Here is a 19,630-nt window from a genome sequence, read left to right on the forward strand (position 1 = left end):
AATTCGATACACAATCGGCCAAAATTCCGGCGGCCTAATGTCCGTTCGGCCAAGCGTCTGTCGGCCAAGTGTCCGTTCGGTCAAAAGTCCGCGCACAGATGACAGTCCTTCACCTAAACCCCCTCCCCCCGTTTATAATCATACATTTTGTTGACAATCATGTTTTTTTTTTTATTTTTTACAATGACTACAAAAAATACACAACGCACTTTTTGTTACCACATCACTAAAGAGCGGACCCAGAGCGCGTCGTTCATTGTTCAATTGTGGTAAATGCATTGTTAAAGGTTCGCCAAACCTTTTTTTTTTTTTTGTACTCTAGCTTTGTAAATAGAGCCAAACCGCCCCGATTCCTGGAAAAAGCACGGTCTCTATCCGCGCTCTACACATCACACAAGAAACTGATACTGCAAACATTGACAAGGCAATAAATCATTTTAGACATAATACAGTGACCCGGCAAAGTCGGGAAACGACAAAGCCGCGCCGATAAACCCGCCAAAATAAAACTACAAAATTCAATACGACTATTTTTGTTATTTATGGTCGGCTTATCGATAGAGATTTGCTAGGGTTTATTCCGCTATATTTTAAAAATTCAAACACATGTTTTACAATTTGATAAGTCGATTTTAAATGCTAGAAATAATATAGAAAAGGAGTTAAAATTATTATTTTAGAAATTAATTTCTTACATTTGGCAAACGAAAAATCGTAAAATTAATTGCGATCTGGAAATCCTCGGACCAAAGGGTTAAATATTATTTTGAAATTTTTAGTCATTCGTTGACGCTTGTCGCTAAAAATCACGTTACTCAGATGTCTAATTACACCGTTCGACACGAAAAATGGTTCAGAGATGAGATATGACTTTTCTAATAGATCTATCTATGCCCAGTATACACGAATCTGGTAATAAAAAAAGTTGATTGGCTCGAGATTCGGAGATATATGTATGTTTTTTAAATCGCGCGATTTTTCTATATCTTGGTGTTGTTCGGTCGATGTCTCAAAATATGTCAATTTCCTGTTCAAAATGAATATTGGAATCTATAGTTGGCTATTTTATCTTTTATTTGTAGTACTTTTCAGCTTTCAATTCTCTCTAAGTAGTCGTCCAGTTCAAATCAAAAGCCACCGGGTATTTCCCAGAATACTGGAAAACAGCCAACGTAATTCCCATACTTAAGCCCGATAAAAGCTCAAAAAACCCGGCCAATTATCGACCCATTAGCTTACTTTGCACGCTTTCAAAAATTCTGGAAAAAAGAATCTACACACGTTTACTTAAAGTCGTAAATAAGAAATTAATAAATGAACAATTTGGATTTCGCACTGGACATTCCACGACCCAACAACTAACAAGACTAACTGAACACGTGACGAAGAACTTTAATATGAAGAGAAGTACCGGAATGGTATGTCTCGACATAGAAAAGGCCTTCGACACGGTTTGGCACGATGGACTCATTCATAAGCTCCTTATTAACAAAATACCAAACTACCTAATTCTCATCATCAAATCGTACTTAACTCGTAGAAAGCTAGTGGTTAGCTTAAATAATGAATTATCGTCTCCAAAAATAATCGCAGCTGGCGTTCCGCAGGGGAGCTTGCTTGGCCCACTCTTGTTCTCCATATATATAAATGACATACCTATTCCAAAAAACTGTCACATAGCCCTATATGCAGATGATACAGCTTGCTTCACAAGTAGCAAAAAACCAGACACTATTCTTAAAAATCTTGAATTTGCAATTAAAACAATGACTGAACACTTCACTAAGTGGAAAATTCAAATTAATCAAACCAAAACAGACGCCATATTCTTTAGTGTTAGAAAACATAAGCCAAGTTCAGATCTGAAAATCCCCTCTGGAGAAAGTCTGAAATGGCAGTCAGTAATAAAATATTTAGGAGTAACGTTTGATAAAAGAATGAGATGGGCACCTCACATTGAGGCAGCGAAATGCAAGGCGATGCGGGGTATATCCTCAATATATCCAATATTTAATCGCCATAGTTCTTTATCAACGCTAAATAAAATAAAATTATATCGCGCGCTCATATTACCATTATTAACCTATGCGTCACCTGTATGGAATAACGCCTCGAATACTAACCTTTCCAAGCTCCAAGTAATACAAAATAAATCCCTTAAAATAATTTATAATACACCCATATATACTAACCTGAAAAAACTGCATGCTATATATAATATTCCGTTTGTTACAGACATTACTAACAAACTAACCAGTAGATTCTATGAAAGAATCACTAATAACCATACTAACACACTTGTGAAGAGTCTCGGTGATTACAATAAAATGTCTATACCCTTCAGGTATAAACACAGATTACCTAAACACAATCTGCTTTAGGTCATCGACTTTAGATATTATGTATTAGATGTATTATGAACATTTATAAGGATTGTAAATAGGTTTTTGAGCTATTTTTCCTATTATGCTTTAGATTAACATTAGAATAATATAATACTGTGATTACTAACCAAATTAAATTAAATTGTAAAATAGAAAATGACCAGTAGATCAGTAGCTATTAAAATAGATATAAGATGTATTGTGAACATAATTTCGTAATAATAAAAAGCATTTAAAAATCAAAAAAATCAAAATCAAAAGCCAAAAGTACGTATTTTCACTTGGGATTTTTTACCAATGTTAATACTATTTTATATTGAGATTTTTCTATTGAAACATGTTTATTGGGATAGTGTTCTGGCCGCATTATTTTTTGTTTTCGTTTAAAATGGTTAATTGGTAGTGTGCTGAATTTTAAATCGGTAAAATTGCGAGCTAAAAGCTCGTACTAGTATTTACTCGTATTTCCACGAATCTGAATTGAATTAATAGGGATAATATATTAAAATATCTTTACATGAGAATTAAATAAAATGCGTCTATTTTATCGAGGTAAGCCAGTTATCAATAGAATTTTCACACCAAAAATTGATACACCAAAAGAATATTGATACACAAAAAATTTCAGCTGTTGATGTTTTTTGGCCCATAACAGTCTTTTCTTCTTATTGGCCTCAGACAGCCAGGATTTTTTCTGGCTTTGCAGCCTTTTAATCCACCTTCATTAAGCCCCCTTCTCACCGTCCTTGCTGAAATTTTGGGTGTATCAACTCCAGCAAGTTCAGCAGCCGGCTCTGACGACGTCATTTTAGGGTTTTTTAACGACAGACGTACCAAATTGCTTGAATTGCAATCTTCTTGAACTGATGTAGCCCTTTTTCTTCCTGATCTGGGTTTGGATGTGTTAGATCCAGTTTCCCTAAAGCGTTTTAGAGTGCTTTGAACTGCTCCACGAGAACAATTCATTTTCTGGGCAATTTTTAATTCGCTCATGCCTTGAGAGTTCAATAAAACAATATTTGCACGTTGCCATTCTTCCAATTCGCGATTTTGTGACATTTTAATTAAATTTGATGATAAATGAAACAATTAAAAAAGAAATTTGGTGAATAAACACAAATCGTCAAAAGTTACAACACGACAAACTACCAAGACAGCTTTCGCTAGTATGAGCCAAAGTACAGAAATGCTCTCTTCCATCCACATAAACAACAAAAAAAACAAAACTTCATCTATTGTTACTACGAACATAGATTAAAGTAAAAAGGATTTTTACCGTTTCATATTCTCGAAATACGTGTTACAGATAAATGATCCTGATCCAAGCGTTTGTAAAATGTCTTATTTCAAAAATATCAACAAAAAAAGGGTGTGCTTCAGACTTTTGGCCAAGGCTGTATTATTGATATCGAACAATATTGATAACGATTTACTATCATAATCCGGGCGAAATAAAATATATATATATATAAATTCGATATCTTTTACTGTCAAAGTTGATGGTCAAAGTTCCAGATTTGATAATCCAAAATAGATAATTTGAAAAACAGGCGCCATTGCATTATATTGCGCCAGCGAAATTTCAGATTTAACAATAAATTTGGTATTTTTAAAACAACTTATTATATTTAAAGGAGATTATATAACAATTCAAGAATAAGATGAACAAAAACAAAAAATAATAAGTAAAAAAAAAACAAAAGAATTTAAAGGTGATAATAAAAACAATAAACATTCAGATATAGAGACAAGTGAATTACGAAATATATGTACATATGTTGATGTATTATGAAAAGTGTGATCGATTGAAAAAAATTTAGGAATTCATATTGCGCAAGTTATTAATTACATGTTAGTTATTAATAATGATGTGGTAAATTGCGATAAGATAAAAAAATGCGTTACTACAGATTATTCGGACGTCTTTATGAGCAGTTTCAATTAAAAGATTCTATCATACGAAAGTTGTACAGTTACCGAGAGTAACATACGCAACTTTGGTGTGTAAACTAATCGCCGTTATTATTACACGTGTGCAACAAATGTGTTGAAGGAAATAATTTCACCAACGAAATTCAAATCTAGCTTTCTTTTAGCTTGGTAGCTTGGTAGAGTAGCAAAGACATTGTAACAAGCACTGCTTTTATATGAATGAAGACAAACGGAAGCAATAATTGGATACTACGACAAATTACTTCATCGCCAGATTTGTTGATAGCTTTGTATTTTGTACTGATTACAAAAATCACGGTACCAAGACAGATGTGTTGTTTAGTAGTTGGATTTTTTTAACGATAAAAATGCAGGAAGGAAGTATTCAACACTGAAGATTGTAAATATTGGAAAGTTACTCAATGCAAAAAGTTGCCGACAGATTTGAGCAACACAAACATTTCATTTGATAGTCACCATTGTCCTGCAGTATGTGAATGAATTTGAAAATATGTTCAATTTTACGAAACAACGAAAAAGAAACATATTTTAGAAAAAAACTCCATCGACTTGGCCAACTTCTCAAGAAGATAAGTAATTTTAAAGATCTGTGATATAATTGCATACCTCCTGCTGTTAATTTGTGTGAAGCAACATCTAGTAATTGCCTTGTTTCAGGAACTGGATCCATTATTCGATTAACTTTTTGTGCCATCATTGTATTTGAATTTTTAATTCTTAGTTTGATGTAGTTAAGAAGTTCAATAATACAAATTCCAATAGACGGAACGGGACGAAGCTTGGTTTTAATATGGCTTTTGAGCGTCCAAAAGGACCTTTCAATTCTATTTGTTGTAGAATCACCCATCATTGGGAGATACTTTCGAAAACAATATAACCACAATTCCCTGCACGAATCCCAATTTTTACTAAAATATTCTACAAGAGAAACTTTTTATGTTGGGAAAATATCTCCACCATTCTTGTTTCCTTCAAAAAAATAGTTTTATTTACATCATACTCTTCGGGTGTCTGCGAATACAACATTTTTTGGAATATTCTTATAATATTCTTATGTACGAATAGCCAATAATTCGTCGATTCTGCATGTACAAATAGACAATAATTCGTCGATACTGTATGTACAAGTAGCCACACCCTTTAATGTTTTGCGAGATATTTCTTGAAATGAAGAAAAGTGGACTTATACCACTTTCAAATATAACGGCTTATGTATAAAAACTCGAAATAGAAATTGGTCATTTGTTACAAAGTTTTAATTAAGCAATTTGCTCTTTCGTTGGAACATTTTTCGAAGCAGAAAAACAGGAAAAGATGCTAGTTTATACACATGTGCAATTTTCGGTGACCGGTTTTATCATAGAACTTTCAACCAGCGACTTTTTGACTATGAGGGGGGGGGCATTGGGTAGGACCGGATGAGCACATGTGGCATTCACGTGTGTCTACTGAAATTCAGCGAACGTTCTTCGTAAACCGTTGTTCGCGGTAACTGTAGAAAATGGAGCGTGTCAAAGAAGTGCTCTAGCCGTGTGTGGAAAAGAAAAGAACAGAAAAAAAGAAACGATCGTTGACCGAGAAGGGAGGGTCAACACGAGCCACAACAGCTACGTAGTGCCAAGCAAGGAGGGACATTTGTATTCAGATGAGATGGCTCACGCGGTGAATATACAAACATATGTAGGTCCATGGATACCGAATGCCTTTCGAAAAGTGGGCGTGTGCATTTGTGAGACATTCTTGTGCCGTTTAAAAACTGCATTGGCAAATAATGGCATATGCGACGATGACATAAGCCAGCAGCTCTGAACATTTTTTGACTCGCATAAGGGCGAAAGCATACAGCGATGAACGGCACACCGCGTGCATGGCTCCTCGCCGTGGGTGGTATCCTACATTTCTTCAAATATGGGATACACCGTTATCGATCGCTGTCAAGCAAGGATAAATACAAGCATACAATTTGACCGAAAAGGGTTCAGAGGATCATTGTGGGGCGGGACGTGCTGGGCGTCCCATGAATGGCCGGCACGGCGCTGAATAGCACGCATCATTTTTTCGCATGTTTAAAAGTATCTAAAAAAAACCACGTGCCACGTGCATCGCTGTGTATTTTCGCCCTAACCCTTGGCAGCCCGATTCCAAAAGCTGTACCCCTCATATTTGTGTATATCTGTAGAGATGAGTGATTCATGCTGGAGAGCTGGCTCGTGCGTGTTAAGATCTTGTTTCAGGAACTTATTTGGGAATGAAACTCGAGTTTATATGTTTGTTTATGTGACATACCAAATTCAAATTAATACCGGGTTGACACGATTCGAGTAGCTTAGATATTACTCGCAGCGTGGCAACAGGTGATCCAACCAAGGACGTCATTGGGGGGGGGGGGGGGGCGTCCGCCCCTCCTAAATTTGAACGGGACTATCCACGTTGTTTAATGTATTATTATGAATTTAAATTAAAATACTAAACCAAAAAAATAGAACATTGAAATTCTTTAGAACACGTCGATTTTTCCCAGAAAAAAATGCTTACTTACAAATATATTTTGTGTGTTGTTTGTCTTGCTTTGAAAGATTTTCAGGGGATTATTTTGTACTTCATATACACTCATTTTTTTAAATATAATACACTCCCCCCCCCTAGAAAGTCATTCCTTACTGGTCAAAATTTTTGCCCCTTCCCCCCCCTGAGAAAGCTGAAATGACGCCCCTAGATCCAACCGTTTTTTGAACATCTTAGTTACTCGCATTATGTCAACCCGGTATAAGCTAAGGCTTAGGTGTTTGATTTTCTCAATAGTTTTGGGTAAGGACGAAAAAACACACCGAGTGGTATGGGAAGTCACGACCCTGGCTTGTAAACAATGGATGTTCTCCATACCGAATTCGGGTGTAGTTGCACATGCAGAATGCATATGTTTGAGGTCGCACGTGTATGCATATCCATATGCAACCAGGTTTCTCCTACATTTCTTCAAATATGGGATTCACCGTTTTCGATCACTGTCAAGCAAGGATAAATAAAAGGATAAAATATCACCGAAAACACTCCAGGGAGTGATTTTTGGGATTGTGTACCATGTATATGGGGTAGGGGTGCTGCGTTTCTTTCGCATGTTTAAAAGTATCTTAAAAAAAAACACGTACCACTCAGTGTGATAAAAATGAGCAACTTTGAAATACTAAAAACTGCGCATTGTCGTTACGTATGTATGAACAATCATTTTGTATGTGAAAAAAAATATTAGGATTCCTGTTTCACGATAAAAATAAATTGTGTTTTACTTGCGGCCCATCGTTCATTTTGGTATGCTAATGTTTGTTAAGATTTGGTTTGGAAGAATAAAGAAATTGACATAGTCTTTATTTTTTATAAAAATTTAATTTCATAATATCCCCGGTTGGGAATCGCCAACGTAAGCAACAAACCGACAAAGATAAGGCTCAGAAATATGTTAATAGGTGTGTACGATACGGCGAAATAAAAAGAGGTCGCAGAAACCGCATATGTTGTATACAATTTCTACAACGGAAGAGGTTTATGTAATAGTGAGCAAATTCATAGCGAAAAAGATGAAGGCTATCACCACACAAACCACTTTTATTGGTGCCAAATTTCTGCGCCCAATTAGTGAACGTTTATTCGAAGGCATGGCTATAGGGAAGAGGGTTGGCATACTGGGAACGTGTATGTTTACATTTTACGGTCATAATTAAAACCCGGACCCAGAGCGTGCCGCGTATTGTTCAATGTTGTAAATGCATTGTTCTTTGTTCGCCGAACCTTTTTTACAAAGGATTTACAACAATGGAACAATGAGCGGTCCCTTGGCTATCCTACCTCTAGTCATATTAAGCCCATTCCCATTTTGGCTGCTGAATGAAAAGTACCTCTTTAACAAGTTCTTTATTTTTTGTTCCGAACAACATTTAGGGCGAAAACACACGACGGTGAACGGCACATGGTGTGCATGGCTCCTCGTAGTGGGTGGTCTCCTACATTTCTTCAAATATGGGATACACCGTTATCGATCTCTGTCAAGCAAGGATAAATATAAGCATACAATTTTACTGAAAAAGTAATTTTTAGGCGGGACGTGCTGGGCGTCCAGTTAATCCGTGCATATCACGGTCCATTTTTTTATTCACGTTTAAAAGTAACTGAAAAAAAAACTACGTGCCACATTCACCGCTGTGTGTTTTCGCCCTTAAGGAGAAGAGCACGGGCACGTTCTTGGCCAGTCGTGGTGAAAAAGTCCACAGGAGCTATTTTTTTTGACAAGTTTCTCCTACATTTCTTCAAATATGGGAATCACCAAATATCGATCATTGGCAAATCTATGTAAATACAAGAATTTAGGCTTGCGTGCCTCTTTGTGTGTTTGCGCCCTTACGCATATTACCGTGTGGCCGGGATCCTGTGGTTCCGGAGCCGCATGAGGCTCTTTGCATTATAGCCAGCAGCATAGCTCGGACGTTAAGCTTCTGCTTACCGTCAAGAAGGTGCCGGGTTCTATCCCTGAATGAAAATGAATTTTTCAGAGTATGCTGTTGGTCAGACCTGGATTTGTGACTCCAGGTTGATCGTTTCCTATCAGAGTTTGCCAATTTTCTCTGATTTCATTGTTGAAACGGTTCCCGGAAAAAAAATTGGCTAAAAATCCTTCCTACCTACTATGTCACCACTATTTGAAAAATTTGATTGATGTACAATAAAAATTTATGTACAATTCATAGATGTCTCGTTAATTTGCGAGTTTTTTCAGTGTCTCGCAATTCAACGACTTATAATAAAAATGCTGTATTTGTATTTGTAATTGGCCAGGAAGGCGCATTGGGATTTACCTGTAAGGCCTTCCTGGTATATATGTAAAATAAAAATAAAAAAAATAAAAATAAAGTGCGACTCTAAATATCACCTACTCTTTATCTATATACATTAAATACAATATACATTTGCTGTTTATTGTACAGCATACACTTGCTAGTTTGTATATATGTAAACAAGTGAATGTTTGTACGTACTATGTATGTCAGCGATTCACGGCCACAGTTGCCGACAGGACCGCCAAATTTGTTTTTACTTTCACAAGGTACCCCAAATTAGACTCTAAATCGAAGGGCTTTCGTGCAAATCACCAAATATGTTTGAACGATATACAATTCCAAAGTTTTCAATAAGGAGTAAGAGAACCTGTGGTCAAGGTGCCCCCATACAAACTTTCAACTGCTCGAGCAACGCTGGGTATATGTATATGTATGTGTTATAGACATACATATACATATACGTATAAGTATAAGACATTTGGATTTTATCCATATCTGTTCCCTAGTGCATTTGTCATGGGATCTTTGGGGTTCATCTCCTTGGCAAAGAGAAGGGATTTATTTATTGGAAAACATTTCGTAAAATTATTAAGAGGACAGATTCACAATCCTGCTGTCCTGGAGAAGCTTAATGATTGGCCCTGGATAATCATAAGGTTTTGCGAAAGCATGATCTAGAACTGCCAATTAGGGCTAAAACAAACGTGCTCATGAACTCCCCCCTTTCGAGAGCTGTTCGACTCCTCAATTTACTGGCACATTCCTCGGATCTCTTCAATGCCAGTTATGTTGAGTTGGTCGAACACATCCTACATAGCACGATATAATTATCTTTATTATTTATTGTTTTTCACTATACATATTTCTAACTTGCTTTTCGTTTTCTTTATTATTTTGTTATTATCTTGTTTTATGCATATTTATATTTGAATTAGCACCACAGTGAAACTACCTGTCAAGTCTCTGTTGTATTGATTTAAAAAAATGTGAATATAAAGTAGTAAAAGGTCATTAAAAGTTACTTCTTAACACGCCATAGATAGCATTAGATTTATTTTTCTGAGCGTGTTACGAAACGTTGCCCGAAACGTTTTCGCAGTTGAGCTAAAATGGGGGCATTCGCTATATGTTTATAAGTAGGTCAAGTTCGAGGGTCAGTTTAAAAAAAAACGAACGTATGACATATCGGACTAAAATCGCCGGCTGACAGATGAATTTTTATGTGTCGGTATGAAAAAAATAAATCAAAGCTTGTGATTCCAGTACGATTTGTAAGATTGAATTTAAATCGAAATTCCCGAAACTAGAGACTCGTTGACATTTGAATGTTGAAAAACGTATTCTAAATTAGGTGTGCGAAAAAGTCGCGACATTTTGACAGGTCTCTGAAATGTCACTTTTTTAAGTTCACATATTCATCATACATTTCTGCGAATTGCCAATTTATGCTAGCTATCGCTCAGAACTTGCATATATTTGACCTTTTTTCGATCTAAGTACAAAAAATTGGACAATGCCCCGAATACGAAAAATAATATGACATCAGACAAGTGCTTCATTCGATTAACGATTTTCCACAAGTATAATTCGTAAGTGTTCTTAGTATTTCTTTATCGTTAGTTCAAAAATCAAAGATAGCAATGACCAATATTTATTTGTAAATACAATCTAAAAAGCTCCAAATAAACAAAAGTGTTACGTTCCCGATAAATAAGAAATCGATCCATGTACATAGAATGCGAAACAGTCATTCAGAAATAGTTGTTTTGTCATTATCATAACATCATTCGAATAAATTTATAAAATGACACACCATTTGCATTTTTATTTTTACATTGTTTACAAAGATGTTGAATGCAACCATTCCACATCAGGGCTGTCCAATCTTGGGGTAATTATAAAGCAATCAGTCCAAACAAATTTCAAGTTCAACGAACAATTTATAATCTTTGGCACGCTTATTATTTATTATATTTTACATATTATTATATTTTACTTATTATTTATTATATTTTACGGGAAGGCCTAACAAGTAACCACCAATGCGCCTTCCTAGACAATTAATTACAAACATTGGAGCATTTTTTATTACATAAATCGCTGTATTTCGAGAGGCTGAAGAGCAAGTAATTAACAATTAATTAATTAATTAATCCATAGAGACATCTATGGATTTAGACTTGTACATAAATCAAATTCAGGTATTTGTGACATAGTGGGTGGGATGGTTTTTGCCAATTTTGATGGAGGAATCGTTTCAACAATGAAATCAGAAAAATTAGTAAACTCTGATAGGAAACGATCGACTTGAAGTCACAAATATCCAAGTCTGACCAGCAGCAAAGATTAGAACGGGATCGAACCCGATAGCCTCTCGGTGCTTAACATAAATACAACCATTGAGCCACACTCATGGCTATAATCGTCTTATTCTGCCTGTGTGTGTGTGTGTGTGTGTGTGTGTGTGTGTGTGTGTGTGTGTGTGTAACGCTATCCGTAGTATAATAGCCGTTCCGATTCGACACACGTCACGGTTAAAACACTGCCAATATAATGTACGAATATAATAAAGAATCAAGAAAAAACCTGTAGACTATCGCCACGAGCATTTAGCGCCATATACTGAAAATTAAATCATAATGTAATTATCTCTATTGTTGTTTTATATTATTTATGCGTAGGTAGGTACGCAGTTTTTACTTATAATACACCGGATCTTATCACTAATGAATTATAATGAGTGAAGAAAAATTCAACAATCCGGATGTTTTCTTCTTCGGAATAGTATGTATATATGTGCGGAATAGTCTGTTCGCTAAATTCGCGTGCGGAATAGTCCTGTGCGCCAAAAACTCAGGGTAACCGGACCACAATGAATAAACTACATGATTTGGGTTTGATGTTTATAGTATTTGCATCGACGAGCGCGATATAAAACATACGATAATAATAATCGCTTTAATGGTTACCTTGTTAATGGATGTGTCAGTAAATTAAATATGTATGTCAATAAAAGCGTTATCGGAAACTCAAATTAATTGATACACACATACATACAGTGAGCGACAAAAATAGGTACGCACATAGATTTCGGACAAACAGCGCGAAACAAACCTCTCTACCTGCCGTAAACAATGAGACCCGAACCTTTTTTTTTTTTTACACAACTCTATGTACCGTTGGTACAAAGATTTACAAAGCTAACGGTCAATTCCCTATTTAGTTTCGCATTAACTTTGGTTGCAATAACATCGCATCAGAAAAATGTCGTCCGCACGCCAAATGTCGACCGATGAAAAAGCGGTAATTTTGGCTCTTACGAAAGAGCAAATCGCGTATCAAGAGATTGCTCGTCGGGTGGGGTTCAGTGAAGGTTCTGTGAGAAAATTCATCAAAAAATACAGTGATACAGGATTATTAACAAGGGCTCCAGGATCTGGAAGGAAGTCAAAATTGATGGAACGTGAAAATCGTGTCATAAAATGTGCTGCTCTTCAAGATCAATTTATTACTGCTTCTAAAATCAGGGATGAGGTTTACACTTCAACATCCACAGCAGTACATACCCGTATGATCCAAAGGAAGCTGAATAAATTAGGGTTTAGAGCGATCAAATTCGCGAAAAAGCCACTTCTGGCGGTTTCAATGAAGAAAAAGCAGTTGAAATGGGCCAAGGACAAGAAGAATTGGATATCAGAGGACTGGTACAGGGTGGTGTTCTCAGATGAATCTAATTGGAATCTTACTGGATCAGATGGGAAGACCACAGTTCGCCGTAGAAGTGGAGAATGTTTTCACGCAAGTTGTGTTTCGCGACCGCGAAGCATTCCCCGTATGTCATGATATGGGGGTGCATTACAGGATATGAAATGGGGGCGCTAGAGTTCGTCCGAGGGTCCATGAATGCCATCCAATACGAAAACACGATACGGGAACGTGTTTTACCCACCATCGAAGCACTCACAGAATTCGTCGCTGAACCAATATTTCAGGACGACTTTGCACCTTGTCATCGAGCTCGTTCTGTAAGTTATCAACCCGTTTTTCTATCTTTAATTTGTTTTTTTATGTGGTAAATATCATCGACTTGTTTTAGATAACCAATTATAAAGAAAGTTTGGGAATTAAATCCCTTACCTAGCCCGGGAACAGTCCAGACCTGAACATTATCGAAAATTTATGGGCGATTTTGAAGAGGAAAGTAAGAGCCCGCAATCCAAAAACGCTTCAGGAGATGGAAAACATAATAACGGAGGCATGGGAAAAGGATATTTCCCAAATGTTATACAAAAAATTGTTTTATTCTATGCCCAGAAGAATTGAGGCAGTAATCAAAAACAAAGGGGGAATTACTAAATATTAAGCTTTATTTCTTTTATATATTATTGTTTTATGTATATATTATTAATAGGAAACATTTAAAAAAATTATACCGTGAAAACCGCTTTAAATTAAATTAAAAACGCCCGAAGAACTGCCAATACTTTTTTCCCAACTTTGTCCATTTCGTAAATAATTCCAATATCTCAATAAATACATCAATATAAATTAATAATTTGTCTTGTTTTATTATCTTAATGATCCTAGTCATGATTTCAGAAACTTTTAAATCAAAAATATTGCGATATATACGAATAAAATGAAATTTTGCTACTGCGTACCTATTTTTGTCGCTCACTGTAGATGTAATAAAATAATTGTGTAAACATCCAATGATTCGACCATCTGCACTCCATCTGTCAGTGATGTGATTACGTAACTGATAAGAAGCCCTACATACAGAAAAGTGACACTGTTATCAACAACCAAGTTATAATTAGAATGTAGCTCACCTGTGATTAAACTGTAAATGTTTTTAAATGAAGCTAGTAAAAAGCTTGTAAATATCAAAGGTTGTAAATTCTTGAGGATACTGAGGATTGTTTCAAGATTAGGCGGCACGCGCACCCAGCGACCGAACTCAAAAGGGCAAAATCACACAGAGATGTACGCAGCACGTGTTTTTTAGATACTCTTTAGCATGCAAAAAATCCCAAGCATGCTTAATCATCCTCGATGCACGCAGTCTCAAAAATCACCCCCTGGTGTGTTTTCGATGATATTTTGTCCTTGTATTGATATAAGCTTGACAGTGATTGATAACAGCTAATCCCATATTTGAAAAAAATTAGGAGAAACTTGTCGAAATAATAAAATCGTACGAATTAACAATGTACTGGGAACGCCCTTTCGTAACTGGTTTTTTCGCCCTAAATCAGATATCTCCCTTTCTTGAACCATTTTTTTACTATTCGATTTTAAAGATAATTTCGAGAATTTGGAAGATTGTAAAATTCAAATCTGCCAAGATTTTTGTCGATTTGATCTGACTTCATTGTTGAGGTGAATCTATATAAAATCGGCCTACCCACCCCAATTTGGGGGTTGCATGAGTCTGTCATTTAATACAATACAAGTACACGGTTGATCATAGTGAACTTAGTGTACCATCTCCCATAGACCGTAGTTGGGTTTTAGGGGGGCTCGGAGCCCAGGATTTTAGGGCTCCCTACAAAAACATAAGGGCACGTTTGTCTGCTATACGATTTTAACATACCTACATATGTATAATACATAGAACTGTCAAATTTAGTATATTATCTCACGGTATCCCATCTTAGATCGTTCAGGTTTTGGAAGGGATAAAATCTTTCCCCTATCTAAATAACACCAGACGAAGCCCGGAAATGCCAAACATCGCTGATTAGAACACAAACCAGGGCTGTTAAGTCGTTAAAAAAAACCTGACTCCGACTCCTACATTTTCCCACAATCTGACTCCGGCATCGCTTTTAGAATGTTTAATTGACAAGACCATTTCCAACAAAAATAAATGAAAATACTTCATTGCACAAACCAAGATCTTTGGCGTAATAATACAAGTAGCTCATGAAAATTATTAATTTTTAATTTGACTTATTTCTAAAGCCCTTACATAACCTTACATTGGGTCCTACCTACAAGTTATTCAGTCATTCAACGTGAAAATCCATGAAAGAGTCCATGAGCCTAAAAACGCCGATAAACATTGTATTTTGAGCAAAGTAAACAAGAATACTACCCACTAAGCCTTTCCATTGCATTTAAATTGAAAAAAATAGCATTGAACTTGGGTCGTGTAATCCGTGTCATTACTTTTTCAACGTTTATTAAGACTGGTTTACACCGGAATTTCTGAATTTACAACCATAGCAGAATTTCCCGATGGAAATCCCTAACTGCTAAGTATTTTAGATTGTGGCTTGGAATTTAGATTGTGAGAATTACATTTTTACAACAATGAAGAAGATGAAACTAGTTTCGGAAGTTCTTTTGTTTATTTTATATTGTTGCAAGATATATTAGAGAGTCTAAACACACCTTTACGAAACTCGAAATCGTCGGCGGTAGTTATCTAGGGTTTGTTTGGATTAGCTACGATTTTTATACCGACTTTCTATTGACTTCTAAATAATTTTAGTTGGAAATGTTGGCGAAATTTTCAGCGTGGCGGGCTTTCAACAGAAAAAACGTCAAAACTCAAAGGGTTAAGTAATAAAACAAAAATAAAAATGCGAAATCGTATTTTAACCATAAGAAATTACATATGTAGTAAAGTACACGATTTCACTGCACGTTTCTAGCCACATATTTAGTTATTAATGTAATGATACGAATGTATACATTTCGAGAGGATGACATCAGTGGCGCATCGTGATTAATTAGCATATGAATTTTATTTATTTTATTATTCGACAGACGTAGCAAGCGTGTGTGGGTGACTTTTGTCCGACGATGATCCAAACTTGTAAGTAATAGTAATTACCGCATCGGTCATAATTATTTATTTCCAATCGACAGTACAATAGCCAATAAAATCCGATACTGTTAATCGTTTTTTTTTTATTATTATTTGATATCAATACGAAAAACCTAACATGTGATCAGATTGGTGTGGAATTTCAGGTATTTATTATTATTTACCTTCACTTGAAAATTCGTGATGAGGCACCATCGTGAATCTGCTCTCGTATGACTCAATTGCTCGTTTTGAACATTCCGATTCCGTGTTAAAATACAAATGCGTAATTATTTAAATATGCCTGTGCAAAAAAATTATACATATAATACATAGGTGGATATTGTTCAAAGACCAATGTCTAAAAAAAATTCATATTCAAAATAACAAATCACAAAAGTTTCGTAAAAATTGGTGAAAAATCTGCTCAATGAATCTCAATTGATGTTTTAGCATAAAACTTGATGTTGGGTAAAGAAACTGTACAATAATGGATAATGCACGTGTACATCTGTCGAGGTCAATTCGTGTACAGGTGCATTCTGACCGATTCATGTAGTGTTATTCTGCACATTCGGTCGACCCACTACGGCGTGAGGATCCGAAACTCATAACAGGTTGACACGATGCTAGTATGTAGCTTGGACGAGTAACTTCTATGTCCAAAAAGGTGGATCGCTACAAGTAACGTCCAAGTTACTCGAATCGTGTCAACCCGGTCAGTTGAAATTTCCTCGCGTTCAGCTCAATATGTTTGAGTCGACGTTCAAATTTTTTTGTATGTATCCAAAACTTATGCAGTTGTGTGCTGACGATATAAAAAAAAATTGAAATATTTCTCGCTTTTGTGACGAATATCGTAATGTTATTTTATTTACACGCGCTTCTTGATGTAATCAAAAAAACGAGAGTAGTACGTTAACTCAATAAGCGTATTGTTTGAACGTGATTTGAGGTCAAGTTCAAGAAGCAAAATGAAATTTCAATTAAAAATCATCAACGAAGACTATGAGAAACACCACGAATGTTGGACAGCATACAGTTATTGCTAATAGCCACATGGAAGAAACCTGTAACATTACTGAGAACCTTTGTGCCCTCCGATTGAACCTTTGTACACAAATTCTGCTTACTACTGACTGATATCTCCTTTCACAAAAAAAAATGGTCACAGAACATTTCTACAGCTCCACTAATACCAATTGGGGCGTAAAAACACAGAGAGGCACGCGGCACGTGTTTTTTTGTAGATAGTTTGCACACGTAAAAAACGATAGCACGCATAATTTTTCCTACGCACTCAGTCCAAAAATTGTTTTGTGTTTTCGCCATTAAGAGCTTAGGGCGAAATCACACAGGGAAGAACGGCACGTCGTGTGCTTGGCTCCCCTCTGTGGGGGGGGGGGTCCTTCTACATTTCTTCAAATATGGGTTACACCGTTATCAATCACTGTCAAGCAAGGATAAATATAAGGATACAATTTTACCGAAAATACTCCAGGGCGGTGATTGCTGGGCGCTCCATGAATATGTGCTGGTATTCCACATTTTTTTCGCATGTTTAAAACTATCTACAAAAAACCATGTGCCACGTTCCTTGTGGTGTTTTCGCCCTTATACAGAGGCACGCGGCACGCATTTTTTTTAGATAGTTTTGCACATGTAAAAAATACGCTAGCACGCATCTATGCCATGACACCCAGGCCTAAGATCCTTTTATTGACAGTGATAACTAGTCACCGGATCCAGAAGGTGCCGCGTATTGTTCAAAGGTTGTAAATGCATTGATAAAGGTTTGCCGAACCTTTTTTACAAAGGATTTACAACAATGGAAAGCACAATGACTATCCTACCTCTAGTGATAACGATATTTGAAGACATGTAGAAACTTGTCGAAAAAAACATGCTTTTTCACCACAGGAGGACAAGAAAGTGCCCGTGCCGTTCGATTCAGTTCTCTCTGTGAGCAATTCCTTCAATTAAAGTGTCCAATAGCAAGACACTGGTCAACAACTATAGCGTTTCTCAATAAGTTTCAGACAGAACGAAGTTCAGACAGGACAAAATCCCTTATTTATGCAAGCTCTCGCGGCTATCTATCAAACGCATTAAGATCGAATCAATCTCGCGATGGTGAAGTGGTGCGTGCTGGCGACTGCTCGCGAACAAAATTCCAAAAGTAAAATACTGTACTGTACAACCAAAATGGGCACACATCAAATTCGTCAGCGGAAAGCGAAACAAAGGAAGTGTGGCAATGGCAAAAATTCGTCCAATTTCCAAAACCGCACCGCCATTGCGAAAGGGAAAGACGAACGTACTCGTTCATTATAATCGAATCCAAATTCATGCATTTTACGAGCAACAACATCCGAACGAGCATCCTTCCTCTCACTTTCGCACATAACAGTGATTATTGTGAAACATTACCACGTCGCTGCTCAAGTAGACTTATTAAGCATACCCATACATATTTATTTTTCGTCGATTAATTTACAACGCTGTCAAGTGCTTGACTTGCCGGACAATGAGACGAACAGTCCCCATCAAATCGCCATTATCATTAATCACCATTATTAAAATTACATACATAAAAAAACTGATGCGAAGTGTTAAAAAATCACCCACTATTATTAAACGTAGAACTACACACACACCTAATTTCTTGTGGAAATTCATACGACAAAATTACTATTTCACAAAGATTTCTTTGATGAAGACTCGAAAAATGAACTCGTACCAGGAGAACATCCAGACTGAAAGGTAATACAGGACAAGTACGCGTGTATGCGTGAGATTCTTCGGACCAACCTACGAAAGCGTCTACCCCCACTCCTAATCTTAGAGCTTGTACACACTCATTTCATTTTATCATTTTTTGAGCCTTCATCAACTCCAAAGAGTTTGTGCCGTGCCCCATTTACTGCACCGTTACAACCATACATTTTACTATATACTACTAGTGTTGTACCTAATGACTAGAGGTAGGATAGCCAAGGGGCCGCTCATTGTTCCATTGTTGTTAATCCTTTGTAAAAAAAGGTTCGGCAAACCTTTAACAATGCATTTACAACATTTGAACAATACGCGGCACGCTCTGGGTCCGGGCTTTACAATAATGACATATCATCGCGTGGGTGTTGGCATATTAAGTTATTTTAAAAAAAAAAAATTAAAAGAAACGTGTCGGTCCTGTGTTCGATCCGCGCGTGGTCGAATTTTTTTCAAATACCTTTTAAATATATATAATTGTTTAATATGAACAAAAATGGTAAAAACTACCTAACTTCCTACATATAAACAATATAAAACACCGATAGAAAAATTTATTAATTAAATAAATTTTCAATAGATGACAGTAAATTCTCAGAGATTTAGCGCCGTCTATTTGCCTAGAAGAAACATTGGTATCGAATAGTATATATATAGAAGTTTTTTCTTTTGTTATTATATTCATATACGTTTTGTTGGCAGTGGTATAGCCGTGACGTATGTCGTACATATATCTATGACGAATCGAAACAACTATTATAGTATGGCGAGCGTTATCGCAGACAAGACAGAATAGCGATATTATATATGTACATATATAATGTAAGGACGTAAAATAATTTATTTAAAATTTTACTTTATTTTTCCGCGTTGCT

General features: G+C 36.1%; 3 protein-coding genes across 3 annotated transcripts in view; 1 reads left to right on the forward strand and 2 right to left on the reverse strand.

The window, feature by feature from the left end:
* LOC143913041 (uncharacterized) overlaps positions 1-19,630 on the forward strand; it is a 478,228-nt gene that overhangs the window by 396,762 nt on the left and 61,836 nt on the right. The gene's annotated exons all lie outside the window — the stretch shown is intronic.
* kst (spectrin beta chain, non-erythrocytic 5 kst) overlaps positions 1-19,630 on the reverse strand; it is an 89,497-nt gene that overhangs the window by 61,399 nt on the left and 8,468 nt on the right. The gene's annotated exons all lie outside the window — the stretch shown is intronic.
* Positions 181-6,530, reverse strand: LOC143913044 (uncharacterized). The gene is made up of 2 exons (XM_077432557.1): positions 2,646-6,530; positions 181-1,133 (listed from the first exon to the last, which is right to left on the reverse strand). Exon 1 carries the CDS (start codon positions 3,441-3,443, stop codon positions 3,009-3,011), a length of 435 nt encoding a protein of 144 aa, XP_077288683.1. The 5' UTR covers positions 3,444-6,530; the 3' UTR covers positions 181-1,133; positions 2,646-3,008.

Source organism: Arctopsyche grandis, chromosome 6 (assembly GCF_051622035.1).
Source record: "Arctopsyche grandis isolate Sample6627 chromosome 6, ASM5162203v2, whole genome shotgun sequence".
In the NCBI taxonomy this organism is placed as follows: Eukaryota; Metazoa; Arthropoda; class Insecta; order Trichoptera; family Hydropsychidae; genus Arctopsyche; species Arctopsyche grandis.